The sequence below is a fragment of the Neomonachus schauinslandi genome, chromosome 14 (genome assembly GCF_002201575.2).
Source record: "Neomonachus schauinslandi chromosome 14, ASM220157v2, whole genome shotgun sequence".
Classification (NCBI taxonomy): Eukaryota; Metazoa; Chordata; class Mammalia; order Carnivora; family Phocidae; genus Neomonachus; species Neomonachus schauinslandi.
In genome coordinates this window covers 92,144,013-92,162,082 of record NC_058416.1, presented here as the reverse complement: position 1 = coordinate 92,162,082, position 18,070 = coordinate 92,144,013, and the positions used below count along the sequence as shown (strand labels likewise).

General features: G+C 44.0%; 1 protein-coding gene across 2 annotated transcripts; it reads left to right on the top strand.

Annotated features, from left to right (window-relative positions):
* Window positions 1-5,445: 5,445 nt before the first annotated feature.
* On the top strand, window positions 5,446-12,740 carry LOC110582297 (zinc finger protein 605). 2 transcript variants are annotated; one of them, XM_021692275.1, is made up of 3 exons: window positions 5,446-5,581; window positions 5,817-5,909; window positions 10,431-12,740. In XM_021692275.1, the coding sequence occupies exons 1-3, from the start codon at window positions 5,446-5,448 to the stop codon at window positions 12,221-12,223; spliced, it is 2,022 nt and encodes a 673-aa protein (XP_021547950.1). In that variant the 3' UTR covers window positions 12,224-12,740. The 2 variants fall into 2 exon arrangements, with proteins under 2 accessions (XP_021547950.1, XP_044776825.1); XM_044920890.1 differs by lacking the exon at window positions 5,817-5,909.
* The last annotated feature ends 5,330 nt before the right edge of the window (window positions 12,741-18,070 follow it).

Below are 18,070 nucleotides of genomic sequence, written 5' to 3'. Positions count from 1 at the left end.
CAAAAAAACAAAGATCATTCATGTCCTCCAACCCCATGCTTCCCCAGGTGCTAGCTTTATTTTGTTTTTGTTTTTCTATTGTTAGTATCAGTGTGTCCCATTTAGGAATCAGAACTTTTTAAAAGTTCATCTCCTGTTTTCATCCAGACCCTTTGTCTGGAAAGATTGTATGCAGGAAGGACAAATACTATGTAACTTAACCAGAAAGATGCATCATGTTTAGGATTTGGCTGCTAGGGGGCACTTGGGTGGCTCAGTTGATTAAGCGACCGCCTTCGGCTCAGGTCATGATCCCAGAGTCCTGGGATCAAGCCCCGCATCGGGCTCCTTGCTCAACAGGGAATATGCTTCTCCCTCTCCCTCTGCCCCTCCCTCCCCACTCATGTGCGCTCACTTTCTCTCTCAATTAAATAAATAAAATCTTTAAAAAAAATCAAGCTTATTAGGAACAGATCTTACTTGTATTCAAATGTGTCATCCTGCAGGAGGGTTCGTTTTACCTGCCAGTCTGGGGCTCACCTGGGGCACGAGCTAGAGCCCACGAGGCAGGTTCAGTCTTCCATATACCTGCTGTCACGGCCCTGGCTGTGGCCGCTGCTGTCTGGGCTTAGGGGCAAAGGCTGACCAGAGTGTACATAGGCAGTAAGTCCACACCAATAGCACATTCAGCAGTGAGGACCAGAATACTAGTCCTCTGGTGCCACATCGGTGTGGGGAAGGGCAGCTTTCCCTGGGAGGCCAGTCACGTAAAGCCTTCGGTTTACCTGTGCTTGGGCCTTAACCAGGAGCTTGACTCCTCATGAGTTTTCAGACGTGTAAGCAACATCACAGTCAGGACTTGGAACGGGTCCAGGTCTCCAGAGACATTCCCTGAGTCTCGCCTTCATGCGTCCCGCAGTCCTGGCAACAACAGTTCTGCTCTCTGTCGCTGCAGTTCTGCCTTTTCCGGAATGTTGGAGAATGGAATCACACATATATACCCTTTTGATACTGGCCTTTTTCACTTAAATCTTTGAGATTCATCCATGTTTGAATCAGTAGTCTGTTCCTTTTATTGCTGAGTCACGGAACAGTAACCCATCATATGAACACACCAGTTTGCTCGTCCTTTCGCTTTTGAAGGACATCTTGGTTGCTTCGGTTTTTAGCAGTTCATCTGCATACAGGTTTGAACATAAATCTTGAGGTGAGCAGAAGTTCTCAGTGTACTTGGGCAGGTATGTGGGAGTAGGATTGCTGGGTTGTGTGGTAATTCTGCATTCAGCTTTGTGGGAAGCTGCCAAAACCTCTTCCAAGGTCACTGCGTTCCCACCTTCAGTGCATGAGAGTTGGAATTGCTGTGCATTTGTCACTTTTTATGTGGGTTTTTTAAATTAATTTCAGCAATTCTAATAGGTATGTAGTAACGTCTCATTATAGTTTTAATTCACATTTACCTATTGACAAATGATGCTGAACATCTTTTTATATGTTTATTTTTTATCTGTATATCTCCTTTGGTGAAGTGTGTGTTAAGATCTTTTGCTCGGGCGCCTGGGTGGCTCAGTTGGTTAAGCGACTGCCTTCGGCTCAGGTCATGATCCTGGAGTCCCGGGATCGAGCCCCGTATCGGGCTCCCTGCTCGGCGGGGAGCCTGCTTCTCCCTCTGACCCTCCTCCCTCTCATGCTCTCTGTCTCTCATTCTCTCTCTCAAATAAATGAATAAAATCTTTAAAAATAAAATTAAAAAATCTTAAAAATTAAAAAAAGAAAAATTAGAAGACTAATGCAATAAAGCACCTCAGCAAAGTGCAGGTGCAAATGCCCTCTGATGTTAAACTGAAAATTTTAGAAAAACAAACCCTGGCTATAAAAAGGAGACAGGAGGGGCGCCTGGGTGGCTCAGTCGTTAAGCGACTGCTTTCGGCTCAGGTCATGATCCTGGAGTCCCGGGATCGAGCCCCGTATCGGGCTCCCTGCTCGGCAGGGAGTCTGCTTTGCCCTCTGACCCTATCCCCTCTCATGTGTTCTCTCTCTTTCTCTCTCTCTCAAATAAATAAATAAAATCTTTAAAAAAAAAAAAAAAAGATCTTTTGCTCATCTTTCTTGTTTGTTTGTTTTTTAAATAAGAGGGGTTTTGTTCATTTTAATTCCAGTGTCATTAACATGCAGTGTTGTATTAGTTTTGGGCGTGCAGTGTAGGGATTCAACATTTTCACACATCACTCTGTGCTCCTCACAGTAAGTGTACGCCTAGTCCCCTGGACCTGGTTCACTCCCGCCCATCCTCCTCCCCTCTGCTAAACACCAGTGCTCTGTAGTTAAGTCTGTTTCTTGGATTGTTTCTCTTTTTTTTTTTCCTTTGCTCATTTGTTTAGTTTCTTCAATTCCACATAAGAGTGAAATCAGATGGTATCTGTCTTTCTCTGACCGACTTAATTCACTTAGCATTATACTCTCTAGGTCCATCCACGTCATTGCAAATGGCAAGATTTCATTTTTTTTAAGTTTTTTTTTTTTTTTAAAGATTTTATTTATTTATTTGAGAGAGAGAATGAGAGACAGCATGAGAGGGAGGAGGGTCAGAGGGAGAAGCAGGCTCCCCACTGAGCAGGGAGCCCAATGCGGGACTCGATCCCAGGACCCTGAGATCATGACCTGAGCTGAAGGCAGATGCTTAACAACTGAGCCACCCAGGCGCCTCATTCTTTTTTTGGTTGGTAACATTCCATTGTGTGTGTACACCACATCTTTATCCATGCGTAAGTCAGTGGGCATTCTGGCTGCTTCCGGATCTTGGCTGTTGTAGATAATGCTCCTGTAACAGGGGTGCATGTATCCTTTGAAGTATTGATTTTGTATCTTTGGGCAAATACCCAGTAGCCCAATTGCTGGGTTGTAGGGCAGCTCTATTTTTAACTTTTTGAGGAACCTCCATACTGTTCTCCAGAGTGGCTGCACCAGCTTGCATTCCCACCAACAGTGTAGGAGAGTTCCCCTTTCTCTGTGCCCTCGCCAACACCTGTTGTTTCCAGACTTGTTAATTTCAGCCATTCTGACCGGAGTGAGGTGATACCTCATTTGGTTTTGATTTGCATTTCCCTGATGGCAGGTGATGTGGAGCATCTTTTCATGTGTCTGTTGGCCATCTGGATGTTGTCTTTGGAGAAATGTCTGTTTATGTCTTCTGCTCATTTTTAAATTAGATTGTTTTTTGGGGTGTGGAGTTGTATCAGTTCTTTATATATTTTAGGTACTAACCCTTTATCAGATATGTCACTTGCAAATATCTTCTCCCATTCTGTAGGTTAGCTTTTAGTTTTGGTGATTTTTTCCTTCGCTTTGCAGAAGCTTTTTATTTTTATGAAGTTCCAATAGTTTATTTTTGCTTATATTTCCCTTGCTTCAAGAGATGCCCATTTTTTAATTGAATTGTTTTCTTATTGTTGAATGTCAAGAATTCTTTATTCTGGTGGCGCCTGGGTGGCTCAGTCAGTTAAGCAGCTGCCTTTGGCTCAGGTCATGGTCTCAGGGTTCTGGGATCGAGCCCCACGTCAGGCTCCCTGCTTAGCAGAGAGTCTGTTTCTCCCTCTGCCCCTCCCCTTGCTCATGCTCTCTCTCTTTCTCTATCAAATAAATCAATAAAATCTTTAAAAAAAAAAAGAATTCTTTATTCTGGACGTAAGTGGTCTGTCAGATTAGTGATTTTCAAATATTTTCTCATAGTCTGTGCCTTGTCTTTTCTTTCTCTTTTTTTAAAAACTTTTTTTTTTTTTTAAGATTTTATTTATTTTTTGACAGAGACAGCAAGAGAGGGAACACAAGCAGGGGGAGTGGGAGAGGGAGAAGCAGGCTTCCCGCTGAGCAGGAAGCCCAATGTGGGGCTCGATCCCAGGACTCTGGGATCGTGACCTGAGCCAAAGGCCAACGCTTAACGACTGAGCCACCCAGGCGCCCCGTCTTTTCTTTCTCTTAACAGTGTCTTTCACATAGAAAAAAATTTTAATTTTGAAAAAGCCCATTTCATTGATTTTTTTTCTTAAGTTGATCATATGTTCACTGTTATATCTAAAAACTTACTGCCAAACCCAGGATCATACAGGTTTTTTCCTAGAGCTTTATAGTTTTATGTTTTCCATTTAGGTCTGTGATCCACTTTGAATTAATTTTTATATAAGGTATGAGGTATGTGTTGAGGTTTATTCTTTTGCTTATGGGTATACAGTTGTTCTAGCACCATTTGTTGAAAAAACTCCTTTCTTCATGGAATCCTTTTGTCAAAATTCAGTTGAGTATACTAAGGGGGGTGTAATTGTAAGCTGTCTGTTCTGTTCCATTCCTCTACGTATTTATCCTTTGACTAACACTAGGTTGTCTTAATTACTGTGGCTTTATCGGAAGTTGTGAAGTCAGGTAGGGTGAATCCCGCAACATTGTTCTTTTTCCACCTTGTTTTCACTTTGTAGCTCCTTTGCCTTTTGTCCCAAAACCCTCTATGTACTTTTTCCTGGCCTCTGTAACACCTTCTTTCCTGGCCTGGAAAGACTGAAAAGTTTTAAAAACATGATTTTTATTCTACTCGTCTTTATATTTTTGGCACCATTCACAGTTTGGGGAGCTCTGTGACAGGCTCCATATGTGTGTCCCAGAGGATACGTGGAGGAGCCAGCTAGTTGTTACTACGTGGGTGCAGACGCGGAGGGAGGAGAGTGTTGTAGATGTGTAGTCGTGGTTTTGGTTTTGACAGTAGCAGGAAAATAGGACTGTCATTCAGCAGGTAGGTGCCAGGCATGCTGGAGGTCTGACACTGCGTGGGGTTCGGCTAAAAATTGTCCCCACATACCAGTGGCACCTTCTTTGAGAAGGACTGTGCTTATTTAAACACAATGTATTCCAGTTTCTTAATGGATAGGTGGATGAATGGATGAGTGAATTCAAAATGATAAATAGCTTCATAACTTTTTGTTTCTCTCAAAGTATAATGAAGGTTAGGATATTATATGAGTTATCAATTGCTATGTAACAAATTACCCAAACTTCAGTGGCTGACAACATAAACATTTCTCTCACAGTTTCTCTGGGTTAGAAGTTTGCCAGCTGTGCTCACATCTGGTTCCCGTTCAGGGTCTCACACAGCCCTGTAACGAAGACGTTGGGCGGGGCTGTGGTCCTCTCGGGGTGCAGCAGGGAGATGATCCCCTCCCAGGCTCAGTCACGTAGGAGTTAGCGGACCTCGGTGCCTCTCCACATAGGCATCTCCACAGAACTGCCTCACCACGTGGCAGCTGGATTCTCCCTGAGAGAGCATGATAGGGCTCCAAGATGGAGGAAGACTCTCCTCAGTGGAAGTGAGTCCGTAAGGCCTGCCCACGTTCAGGAGGGGAGTTAGAGATGGACGAGGCTGCCTCCCACGCTAGAGAAGAAAGCCTGTGTCCCGCCGTGAGGGCCACTGCAGCTTGAACAGTGATGACGCTTTTCCAGATCTCCTTTGAGGATGTGGCTGTGGGCTTCACGTCGGAGGAGTGGCAGCTACTCAACCCTTCTCAGAAGAGCTTGTACAGAGAGGTGATGTTGGAGAACTACAGCAATCTAGTTTTCTTGGGTAAGAATATTCGTATGTAAATAGTGTGTATCCAGTAACTGTGGGGCCTCTCAGATGTTTACTGATTTTGGATTTAAGTTTCAGATATCAAAAGATTCTTCGATATCTAGACCCAACTGAAAGATTTTGGTTCACTTGCTTTGTTTTATAGCGTTCATAGTAAATATTCTCCATATTTAAGAGTCCGTCAGCCCAAGGAATTGGGTCCAGGTTGTCTTATGTTTCCAATTAACAGGTTATCAAATTATCAAACCTGATGCGATTTTCAAGCTGGAGCACGAAGAGCCGTGGATAATAGACGAAGAAGTTCTAAATCAGAACTTTTCAGGTGAGAGGTCATCAGGTGCAAGCTGAATCACAGGTTTCTTTCTCTTTCGTTCGTTCTCTTTCTTTCTTTCTTTCTTTCTTTTCTTTTCTTTCTTTCTTTCTTTCGAGAGACACAGCGAGAGAGGGAACACAAGCAGGGGGAGTGGGAGAGGGAGAAGCAGGCTTCCCGCCGAGCAGAGAGCCCGATGCGGGGCTCGATCCCGGGACCCTGGGATCATGACCTGAGCCGAAGGCAGACGCCGAAGGTGACTGAGCCACCCAGGCGCCCTGAATCACAGGTTTCTGATGATAGGTTGTTTATAATGTTTTGAAAAGTTACTTTGAAATGTTATTTGTAAAACTGTGTGAAGTTCCTGCGTCTGTAGAGTTGGCTCAGGACTGGTGACCTGAGTTCTTCTGCATTTTAACGTGCTCTCTGTCCTGGTCTGTGCATCAGGATGTGCTCTTTGCATGAGCTTATGATGGTACGTACCCCCTTCCCTGCACAGCGGACCTTGCTTTCTGGGACAAGGCTCCTCTTCCCAGCCTCCTCAGCTCCCGTCCTTCTCTCCTGCATTTCCACTCTGCAGGGGTAGGCTTCCTTCTTCCTCCTGAAGAGTTCAAAACTTTCTCCTGTTGCAGGGACGCTGACTGAGTCCTTTATTTTCTTTTCTCCCTCTAATTTGTCGGATTTCTGTTTTAAGCCCATAGAGAGTAGAAGGTGAATCCATGCATATAGAATAAAAACAGAACACTGTAAGCCTGGTGAGGAGGCTCTGCCTCTCTCCCTCCTCCGTGCAGACTGAGCCCTTTGCGGTCAGCTCCTGGGTTCGTTTTGGTGCCTTGATGTTCATCTTCTCCAGGCTCCTCATTAACCCCCATGTGCCGTGTGATATTTTAACGACATTTATGTTGAAGAACCTCATGGTATGGCAACATCTTATCCATTTTTTTTGTTTTTTGTTTTTGATTTCTGTGTCCAGAAGTCAGGGTTAACTCCATTAGAACTAGTTTCTTCCACGTGTCATACATTTTTCTCTGCACGTAGGCCTTTGATCCTTTGATTATCATATCCTTTCTCCACGTAGACACTATGCCTCTTCGGTTTTGCCCTTTTTCACCTCCAGTGAATGTTGACTCCCAGCCTTTTTGAAATCTCTGCCCACTTAGTGTTGTATTATAGGAACCCTGGCCCCAGTCAGGCGTTATCTGGAATTTTTCACCAATTTTTAACCAGTTAGGTCTTAACGATTTTTACTCACATATTAAGATGGCAAGTAACTTATTTTTCTCTTTTCCCTGTAGAATTTATGGTGTGTAATTATTAAATGTTTCATTAATTGAGTGTTGTGCGGCCAGGTAAGGCAGGACCTTTCTTGTTTATATTCTTTAGTGCAAAGGTCTACATCTAAGCAACTATCTCAGCTCACCTTAGGAAATATTCAAATGATAGATGTCTAGGTACCATTCACACGGATGATTAGGTCTGGGTATGTGTACCTTAGAAAATACTGTCTGTGAAGATAGATTTTTCTCTTCACCCATTAATTTAGAATGACTGCTAAATCTCATTTGTATTAAAATGCAAAGTTTTTTTTTTTAAAGATTTTATTTATTTATTCATTTGACAGAGAGAGATAGTGAGAGCAGGAACACAAGCAGGGGGAGTGGGAGAGGGACAAGCAGGCTTCCCGCGGAGCAGGGAGCCCGATGCGGGGCTCGATCCCAGGACCCCGGAATCATGACCCAAGCCAAAGGCAGATGCTTAACGACTGAGCCACCCAGGCGCCCCTTAAAATGCAGAGTTTTTTTAATCAAGATTAATGATACAGAAAGGAACTTCTTTAGAAATCCAGTTGTGAGTGCACAGTGTTTATCCTACATGTATTGAGGACTTGCTCCCTGCATGCATTGGGGTTACATCAGTGAGAAATACAAACCTCTTCCCTGCCCTCACGGTCTACATTCTAGTGGGGGACGCAGAAGTAAGGTGATCACCTATTTGATAAGTGCTATGAAGGAAATAAACGGGATGTTGTTAGGATGCCCTTGAAATGATTTTTACACTTGAATGAGCCATGCCGAAAACTGGGAAGAGCATGCCAAATAAAAGGAACAGCCATTGCAAAGGTCCTGAGGCAGAAAAGGGCTTTGAGATCAAAGGGATGAGAAGGAATTCATGTGGTGGAGCAGCAGTGGGCAAGAGTGTGTGAGAGGAAGTCGGAGAGGTTGGAAAGACCGGGGCATGCTAGGGCATGTGAGCCATGGCAAAAGCTTGCATTTATCAAAGGGTTTTTTTTAAGCAAGGGGGTAAAAAGCCTGATCACATTTTTAAAGCTCACTGGCTCTCTGGAGACTAGAATTGGGAGGGAGCAAGGCTGGAAGTAGGAATATTAGTTTGAAAACTAAAGTGAAATGCAGGCAGTGTAGACTGGAGTGTGACTGAGAGAAGTGGGTTCACCTGTGCCTGGCCCTGCATAATACCAGTCGGAGATAACTTACTCGTTTTCCAAAATGACAAGATTTTTTTTTCTTTTCTTTTCTTTCTTTTTTTTGGAGAGAGAAAGGGGGTGGGGTGCAGAGAGAGAGAGAGAGGGAGACACGGAATCCCAAGCAGACTCCCTGTTGAGCACAGAGCCTGACACAGGGTCAGATCCCGGGATCCTGAGATCACACCCTGAGGTGAAACCAAGAGTCAGACGTTCAACTGACTGAGCCCCACAGGCGCCCCAAGATTTTTTTATTTCTTAAATATTTTTTGATACAGTTGAACTACTTGAATATTATTTTATATTATTTGTTAACTTGTGTATATATTAATTTTATTTCTTGTTTTGATTTTAATTTAAAATTTTCATTTCTTTACTCAGATTTCATGAAACCATTTTTTATGAACTGTTCAGGACTTCACACTTACATGTCTACATATGACTCTTGCTTTTTTTAATTCTTTAATTTTTTTTTTTTTTTTATTTGAGAGAGAGAGAATGAGAGACAGAGAGCATGAGAGGAAGGAGGGTCAGAGGGAGAAGCAGACTCCCTGCTGAGCAGGGAGCCCGATGCGGGACTCGATCCAGGGACTCCAGGATCATGACCTGAGCCGAAGGCAGTCGCTTAACTAACTGAGCCACCCGGGCGCCCTAATTTTTTTAAATTTTTTTAATGCTTTTTTAAAAAAATATTTTTATTTATTTGAAAGAGACAACATGAGTTGGGGCAGGGAGAGAGGGACAAGCAGACTCCTCTGGGGAGCCCGATGCGGGGCTCAATCCCAGGACCCTGGGATCATGACCTGGGCCAAAGGCAGGCGCTTAACCGACTGAACCACCCAGGCGCCCCATGACTCTTGCTTTTAATCTCTAAACTTTTTCTCAGTCTTTTTCATCTCAGTGAATAGTATTAATACCTCTACTCACTTAAGCTCAAAATATTGAGTCCTTTTATTCTTTATATCAGGAACTCTAGTTGGTCCTTTTTCTGAAATTCTGATATGTCTGAGAATTAGATAAGTCTCCCACACACACCAAAAAAAAAAAAAAAAATCCTGCAGAAAAGAAGTAGTTGCCTTATATTGAGGTCTCGCCAAATCTTTTGACTTGCAGGGTACCCCCTGGGAATATTACCTCACAATTACTAGTAAAGAATATTGTAATGTAAACAAACCTTCACTTTAAAATATCCAATAAATGATCACGCTGTGGAAATCACAAACAGTTGTACTTACTGGGTAACAGAGAGTCTGTCCTAATGCATTATACAGAGAGTTCTTGTGGTTTGGAATGATTTTCATGGGTAGGATTACATGTAGATTGATTATATAGATTATAGACTCTTAAAATGTCAAAAAAACCTAAATAAAACTGTCGATGCTGGCTATCAAGAAATAGCCTTGATGGTGAAGTCAGTGATTCAGGTGACAATCTTGAATGAGAATGTACTTTAAATGTGACGATCATACAGGAACCTAATGTTTCTCATCTTTCGGATGAAAGCTTGATATCCTGTATTAGCTCCGTATTCAGTGTTTCTTCCTTCGTAGGATTCAGCAGTGTATACCAGTCTTGCTCTTTGTGTGCTGGTTGTTGCTAGTGTTCGCTGTATCATGAGGCCTCTGACTCGGGGGTGTTACCTGTGCTCTTCCCTTGTCTTCCCTCTGGACATACAGCAGATAATCGGATTGTTGTTGAATAAGGAAATTAATCACTCCAGTATTTGAGCATAAATTGCTCATGATCACTGCTCCTTGAGTGTATTTCATCTTTTCTAATTTAAAAGTTCATGTTTCTAAACATTTGTAACTTTTAAATGTTTTCATTTCTGTTAAAAAAAATTTTTAAGTTTTTATTTAAATTCCAGTTAGTTAACATACAGTATCTGTCAAAATTTCCAATGTCCAGTAAGTAGACATTATATTTGGGAGGGTTTGTTTTGTTTTGTTTTGTTTTATTTTAATTGGGATCCTAGGCTCCATTTCAGTTTTATTCAATGAGTGTAATCATTGGGGGATTTACACAGTATGATTCATTTTTTTCCTTTTTAGAAGAAGTCTGGCTAGATAACAGTCTCAAAATGTGGCACCAGGATAATCAAGACAAGCTTAGAAGTGTGGAGAGAGGCCATGAATATGATGTTTTTAGGAAAATATTTCATTCAAGCATTAACTTTGTTCATTTAGGAATGAGACCCCATAAATGTGCCACAGGTGAAAAAAGTCTGAAACATCCTTTTGAGTTTCTTATTCCAAAAAATAACCATGGAAGAAAGAAACTTGATGAGCTCAATAAGAAATATTTATTGTATGTCAAAGCTGATAGAACCCATGGTGAAATGCCATACTGTGATTGCAGTAAATGTAGGAAGGCTAGCAGGACAGGGTCGTGGCCCATTGCAAACCGTAGAACGCACACAGGAGTCCATTTATGCATGGAGTGCGGCAGCATTTTCAGTAAGAAGTCACAGCTCATCATACACCAGCGGACGCACACGGGAGAGAAGCCCTATGGATGCAGCGAATGCGGGAAAGCCTTCTCCCAGAAGTCACTGCTCACTATTCATCAAAGGACTCATTCAGGAGAAAAACCATATGGATGTGGTGAATGTCAGAAAGCTTTCAGTAGGAAGTCCCTGCTCATTTTACACCAGAGGACGCACACGGGAGAGAAGCCCTATGGATGCAGTGAGTGTGGGAAAGCCTTCAGCAGGAAGTCACAGCTCAAGAGACATCAGAGAACCCACACAGTCGAGAAGCCCTACGGCTGCAGTGACTGTGGGAAAGCCTTCTCCCAGAAGTTAAAGCTCATTACCCATCAGAGAACCCACACAGGAGAGAAGCCCTATAAGTGTAGTGATTGTGGGAAAGCCTTCTTCTGGAAGTCACAGCTGATTACTCATCAGAGGACTCACACGGGGAAGAAACCATACGCATGTAACGAGTGCACAAAAGCCTTCAGCAGGAACTCGCTGCTCATCAGACATCAGAGGATCCACACAGGGGAGAAACCCTATGAGTGCAGTGAGTGTGGGGAAGCCTTCATCAGAAAGCCACAGCTTATCAAGCATCAACTAACTCACACGGGAGAGAAGAACTACCAGTGTGCTGATTGTGAAGAAGCATTCTTTAAGAAGTCAGAGTTAATCAGACATCAGAAGACTCACTTAGGGGAGAAACCCTACGGATGTGTTGAATGTGGAAAAACCTTCTTTGGGAAGTCACAGCTCCTAACGCATCAGAGAACTCACACTGGAGAGAAACCGTATGAATGCAGTGAGTGTGGAAAGGCCTTCACCCAGAAGTCAAGCCTGATTTCACACCAGAGGACACACACAGGGGAGAAGCCCTATGAGTGCACGGAGTGTGGGAAGACCTTCAGTGAGAAGTCAAGCCTCATTCATCACCAGAGAACCCATACTGGAGAGAAACCCTTCGAATGTAGTGAGTGTAGGAAAGCTTTTGCCTGGAAGCCACAGCTTCTTAGACATCAAAGAATTCATACAGGGGAGAAACCCTATGAATGCAGTGAGTGTGGGAAGGCCTTTGTTCAGAAAGTGCAGCTCATTAAGCATCAGAGAAATCACACAGGAGAGAAAACCTATGGATGCAGTGATTGTGCAAAAGCCTTCTTTGAGAAGGCACAGCTCGTTATCCATCAGAGAATTCACACGGGAGAGAGACCCTATAAATGTGGTGAATGTGGGAAGTCTTTCACTAGAAAGTCTCACCTTATGAGGCATCAGAGAATTCACACAGGAGATAAATACTATGGGTGCAGTGAGTGTGGGACTGCTTTCGGCAGGAAGTCGCAGCTCATGATTCATCAGAGGACTCACGTCCTCTAGAAACCATGTGAATGCTGTGAACGTGGAACATCTACTGTCAGACGTCATGCCTTCTGACACGTCCGAGGACACACACGCAGGAGGAACCCTGTCAGTGCACTGGGAAGGCAGGTCTCACCCAACAATTTGGAGAGGAGGGAATTTGTTTAAGTAGACAGTGTCAGAGAGCCTTCTCCCAGAACACACAGCCTGTTACATGTTAATGACTTAACGTGGAAGTCTTACCAGTATTGTGGTAGTACAGACCCTTGTAGTGAGAAGCGACAGCTCATTGTTAGGGGACCTACGCTTGAGGAGAAACTGGACTGTTGTAAAAAGCAAGTGAGAGGTTTCATCAAGAAAGGATAACTCACAGTACACTAGAGAGTGCATACACAAAATACTGAATAGTATGGATCAGAGATTTCAAAACGGAGAAGTCCTCATGTGAAGAATTTTGATAAGCATGATCCTGTTGAAGGAATTCTATAACATTGTGTTTGTTGTATGAAAGTTATAAAAAATAGTTATTTTTAAAAGGTAGTTGTGTTTTAAGTGTGAAGACTTCTGCTTTCTGCTATGGTGGTACGGCAAGGACCAGATTACTCCCCTGCCTTCGACATCTAGAAACTGTAAAATGTATGCGAAAGAATAGTTTTGAGACCTATGGCAAGCAGAAGTTTGTGATCCCCGGCAGAAGGTGGACAGAGTGAGGTGAGCCCCACAACAGCCCAGCCTAGCGCCTGGTGGCAGCTCCCAGGCTGCTGTTCAGGGGAAAGGAACACGTGGTCTTGTCAAAGAGAGCTGCTGACATGGCCTTTGGGGAGGCCACAGTAGCTAGAATTTGCAGGGAAAGGAGAAGAGGGAGCTTTCCAGAGAGAGGGCTGCAGAAATCTATGAGGAGTCCCCTTGAGTCTTTTGGCTTAGTGCTGATTTGCATGTGTGTGAAAGGAAAAGGCGTGCTGGAAAGCGGGCGGCAGAACAATTCCCAGAAGTCAGTGCCGGGCTGGGAATAAAGTTCCCACCAGCTGGATTGGAACAGCTTTGAACACATGGGGCATCGTTAGGATTCCCCGCAGAGTATGATCTTGTGAAGTAACTGACCCTAGATTAAAAGCTGCTCTGGACCCACAATGTCTGGCATCTAAACACTTTCCTGACATGCAAAGAAATTATGAGAATACGACTTGTAACCAGGACAAAAATGAATCAGTAGAAAGAGACATAGAAGAGACTGGAGCACTTGGCATTGGACAAGGGTGTTCAAGCACTCTTTCGAATATAGAGGAAAATATGAACATGACAAGACTAGAATGGAAGGTGTATTTTTAAAAGCCCAAGTGGAACATCTCAGGATGAAAACAGCAGTATCTGAAAATTAAAAAAACAGTGACCAAAAAAAACCCAACTCTGAGTGAAATTAAGAACAGATGAGACATAGAAGAAGAAAAATTGATGAATTTAAGTAAGAATATAAACTGTCCAACTGATGAACAGAGAAAAAAAGCCTGGAAGAAAAGAGAGGAGGGGAGCAGAGTCCTAGAAGGAGAGGACGGGGAAGAGAAGTAACAAAGTATCTGAATAAATAAGGGCTGAAATTGTTACCAATGGGATGAAAAGTGTCACTCCACATATTCAAGGTGTTCAAAGAACTCCAAACAAGATACATAAAAAAAATCCTGCTAATGGACATCATAGTCAAATGGATGAAGAACAGTTGTAAAGCGCCTCGGGAAAGACAGGACACGCTCACAGAACAGAGTAGGACAGCTTGCTCCCGGGCAGAGACTGTTCAAGCCACAGGACAGTAGAGTGAGTGACCACTTCGGATTACTGAGGGAAAAAGTAAAACCCCTGCAACCTGGCGTTTGTCTATTACCCATCAGAAATATCTTTCAAAAATTAAAGGAAAAAAAGACTTTTTCAGGAAAACAAAATCAAAGAGAATGTATTAGCTGTAGGCCTTCCTTCAGGAAAATTTAAGTAAGTTTGGGGGCAGCAGGAAAATAATCCTAGGTGGAAATGTGTATCTACAGGAAGAAATGAAGAGTTCTGGGAATGGTAAATATCTGGGTAAATATAAAAGATTTTTTTCTCATTTTAAAATCTTTTAAAAAGGTAATCGATTGCTTAAAGCCAAATAGTGACAATGTATTGTGGGTTATGATCTATTTAGAAGTAAATTATATAACAACAACAACACTTACGGGTGAATTTTCTAAAATAGTTAAATAGACTGCATCATCTGAGTCAGAAATCTGCTTCCCCAGGGCTCAGGGTGACTTGTGTCTGTAGCATCTACTCAGTAGAGTTGACATGTGATGGACCTGCATACATGCTGCTTGTTCCCTGCTCCCGCTCCTCTCTCTGCACCCCAGGGGCTGCCCTCTAGGGTTTCTGCTAAGCGGCTACATCAGCCGTGGGAGGAGAGAGGCTAGGGCATTCCTCCCCGCCCTCCCTACTGGGCCTTGGTTTGGGCAGAGTCTGTGCCTGCATGGGCACAGCTCCCGCCGGGCAGTCCTCCTCTGGGGCTGTCGACTCCGTTCTCAGTTCACGCCTCCCTCTCCTTGCTCTTCCGATGCTTCACCATCCCTAGTTGGTGTCCTTAATTCTGAACACATTATCTGTAAATAGTCCCTCTATTAAATGTTCTTGAGTTAATATTTTGAGTGTACCCTTTGTTTTCTGTGCCGTGTTGAAGGATGAGCATTTAACAACATTTTGAGTGTGTCAGTTACTGGTGCATGTGCCTCATAGGGCACAGACTGACATCTGTCAAGATTTCCCACACTAAATGTCAGTATTTTCTCTCTTTTTTTAAACAATTCAGTAGCAATTATAACAAGTAACAAAGTTCTTTGTGTTTTTTGTTTTGTTTTGCTGCAAATGTAAATGGCTCCACAGATTATCATCTGCTGCGTATCCAGTGGTCTTGCAGTTATTACTAACACTTCTTCAGTAATAGAAACCAAAACATTTATGAAGTCGAATGCTACTCTAGATTAGCCAAGCAATTTACAAAAACACCTTGGCATTTATGTTCAATATGTATGGACAAGAAAAAAGATAACCAGGTCCTGAGTGAGGGAGAAAGGAATGATGCCTCATAGGTCCCAGTATGTCCTTTAGAAACACTGCTGTGCATACCGTCATTCCATATTCTGCTGCTTTTCTATATGATCCATGTACTCTGTAACCCGTGGACAAGATTTCCATATCTGTAGTCAGAATTGCCACAGAGTCTCTCTAAAGGCTCCACACCAGTGCCCATCGCCAACAGCATACCGTCTGGTGAAGTTAGAGGCGGTCAGGTTGAAGTAGACTACCAACGAACCCCAACACAGCAGCCCCATCTGCTGTCATTTGTCAGATACCTCTTAGGAAGTTTACCTTTCTTTTCTTTTCTTTTTTTTTAAGATTTTATTTATTTATTTGACAGAGAGAGACACAGCGAGAGAGGGAACACAAGCAGGGGGAATGGGAGAGGGAGAAGCAGGCTTCCCGCGGAGCAGGGAGCCCGATGCGGGGCTCGATCCCAGGACCCTGGGATCATGACCTGAGCCAAAGGCAGACGCTTAACAACTGAGCCACCCAGGCGCCCCGGAAGTTTACCTTTCTTTACCCTCTCTCACCTGGTCCTTTTCTCTTGATACCCGGACGGCTTTTGAAGGGAAATAATTGCCATCAGGCCACACAGCTGCATTTTCTCTCCAGGTGCTTTTGCATTTCAGTATGCATTTTGAAGAAGCTTTTCATGCAGGTCTTCCATTTTGTATAACCCCGAAAGATACCATTCTCAATATAGTCTGTGCCAGTAAACTTGTGTTTTTCTCTGGTCCTGTCTTTAGCGAATTAGCTAGCCAATGAAATCAGTGTTTCGAGGCATGGACGTAATTGGAATACAGCACTGTTACCTGTAATGGTTTCTCTGTAATAGGACTGTGTGCTCTCTGTGTGATAGCAAAATGGTTTGCACCAGCACAACTCTCCCCTGGCCCCCTGTATTTGTCACAAAGTGAAGGGAAAGGCCGTGCTCACTCTCAGCTTAGAAAACTTTATCTCATGATGTCTGTCTGCAGCTTAGAAGCAGGCAATGTAACATCTCATGACCAGCTCACAAGGATGACAAGTAACTGTGTTACAGGGTTCCCCATCTGTGGAGCAGGTGATGCTTATCTGATCATTGTTTATTTCCTTTGTGGGGTCTTTGCAATTTAGATCAGTCATTACTCATTGTATCCAGGTAGTCTGGACATCTTGTCCTAGAGGCTGTTACTTTCAGAATTCTAAGATTAAATAAAGCAGGGAACACCAACTTTATTGAATACTTAAATCATTATACTTAGGTATTTTACAACACCTACATCATTAGAAATGCCCAACAAAGAGAGTGTAGTTATAGAAGCAGTCACTGGTAGGATGAAGGGAGAATGCAAGCGAAGTGACATTTGTAATTTGAGGTTCTCATTTAAAGCATTACTCTCATTCCTATCATTAAAATTTATTAACACATCAAGCTCAGATTCACAAGAAGATGGGGAAGCAGATCTAGTGTATGTTAAGAGAGTGGGCATGTTAGAGGAGCGTTTAAACCATGGACTTGCTACCACTGCAGCCATCAGAATGGTAGTGATCACAGGGCAGCCCGAGGCACATGAGCGAGTTATATATACTTACTCTATGGTGTATGTTTGCACAGAGCAGAATGTGTCACGTGATGAGCCCTGCGCTCTGGGCCAGCAGTGCTACACGTACAAGGTTGGGGCAGACAGCTGATGAGAAAGGTCGGGCTGCCGGCCCTTTTGTGCCTGTCCACTGCTGGCCTGTTTGCACTGACTGGTGCACCTGGAGAGCAAGGGCGCCTGGGGGAGCAGTGCTCGCACCTGTTGCCCACACTGCTCTCCGCTGTATTTGAAAAGAAAGCCTCTGTACCTCTATGTTTACTGAGTAAACTGTTCAACAAATTAGTATGTGCGAGTGTGATCATTGGTAACGGTGAACTCTAGCTTCCATTCAGCTGGGTATCCCAAACCGGATCTAAACTCTGCCAGTTTCCAGCACGTTTATCATCCACATACGCCTGAAACGTAAAGAGAAAAGCACTGCTCGATTCAGTTGTTGGCGGTGTTAAGAGTCAATGCTCTGCCTGGCCCCTGGCTCACCCGGCTGGCGTCTGGGTCTGTGCAGAAGAGAAACGGCCTGCTTTCTTACAAGCTGATCCCTTGAAGCTTCGATGAGTAGGATCCTGACCGTGTACCTACACCACGAGCAAACTTGTGAGAAAAGTGGAGGGGGGCGCGCTGTGTGAGGTGTACTCACACGCACCCTGCACCTTCTGTATCCGATAACCCCCTCGGAATCCCCACTAAACCGATGGGCAGTGTCTGGCCCTGCAGATGGGGGGCCTGGTACCCCCCACGCTTGTCCGGTGATGCCTTTCCTGTCCTTTTGTTTTCTTTTTATGATTTTAAGTATCTCTACACCCAGCGTGGGGCCTGAATCCACAACCCAGAGACAAGGGGGGCAGGCTCACCCACTGAGCTGGGCAGGTGCCCCACATTCCTGTCTTAATGCCCTCCGCCCCAGCACAGACCCCTGCTTTGATTAACACGTGAGTATGGTGTTAAACTGCCTGCTTTTGCCTTGTTGGGAGGTCTTCCGATGGAAGGAACGCCAGCATTCGTTACGCTGCGCGCACCCCAGGGCTCCTTCCCCGCACCCCGGACTCTCGAAAAGCCGACGGAGCTAGCGCGAGACCCGCCGCAGAGCCCTCTGGGAGATGTAGTTCTGGGGCGAGCGGCACTCTGGGAAATGTAGTTGTGCGCGCCCACTTCCGCGGTCGCCGGGAGCCGCTCGGCGCCGGGGCCC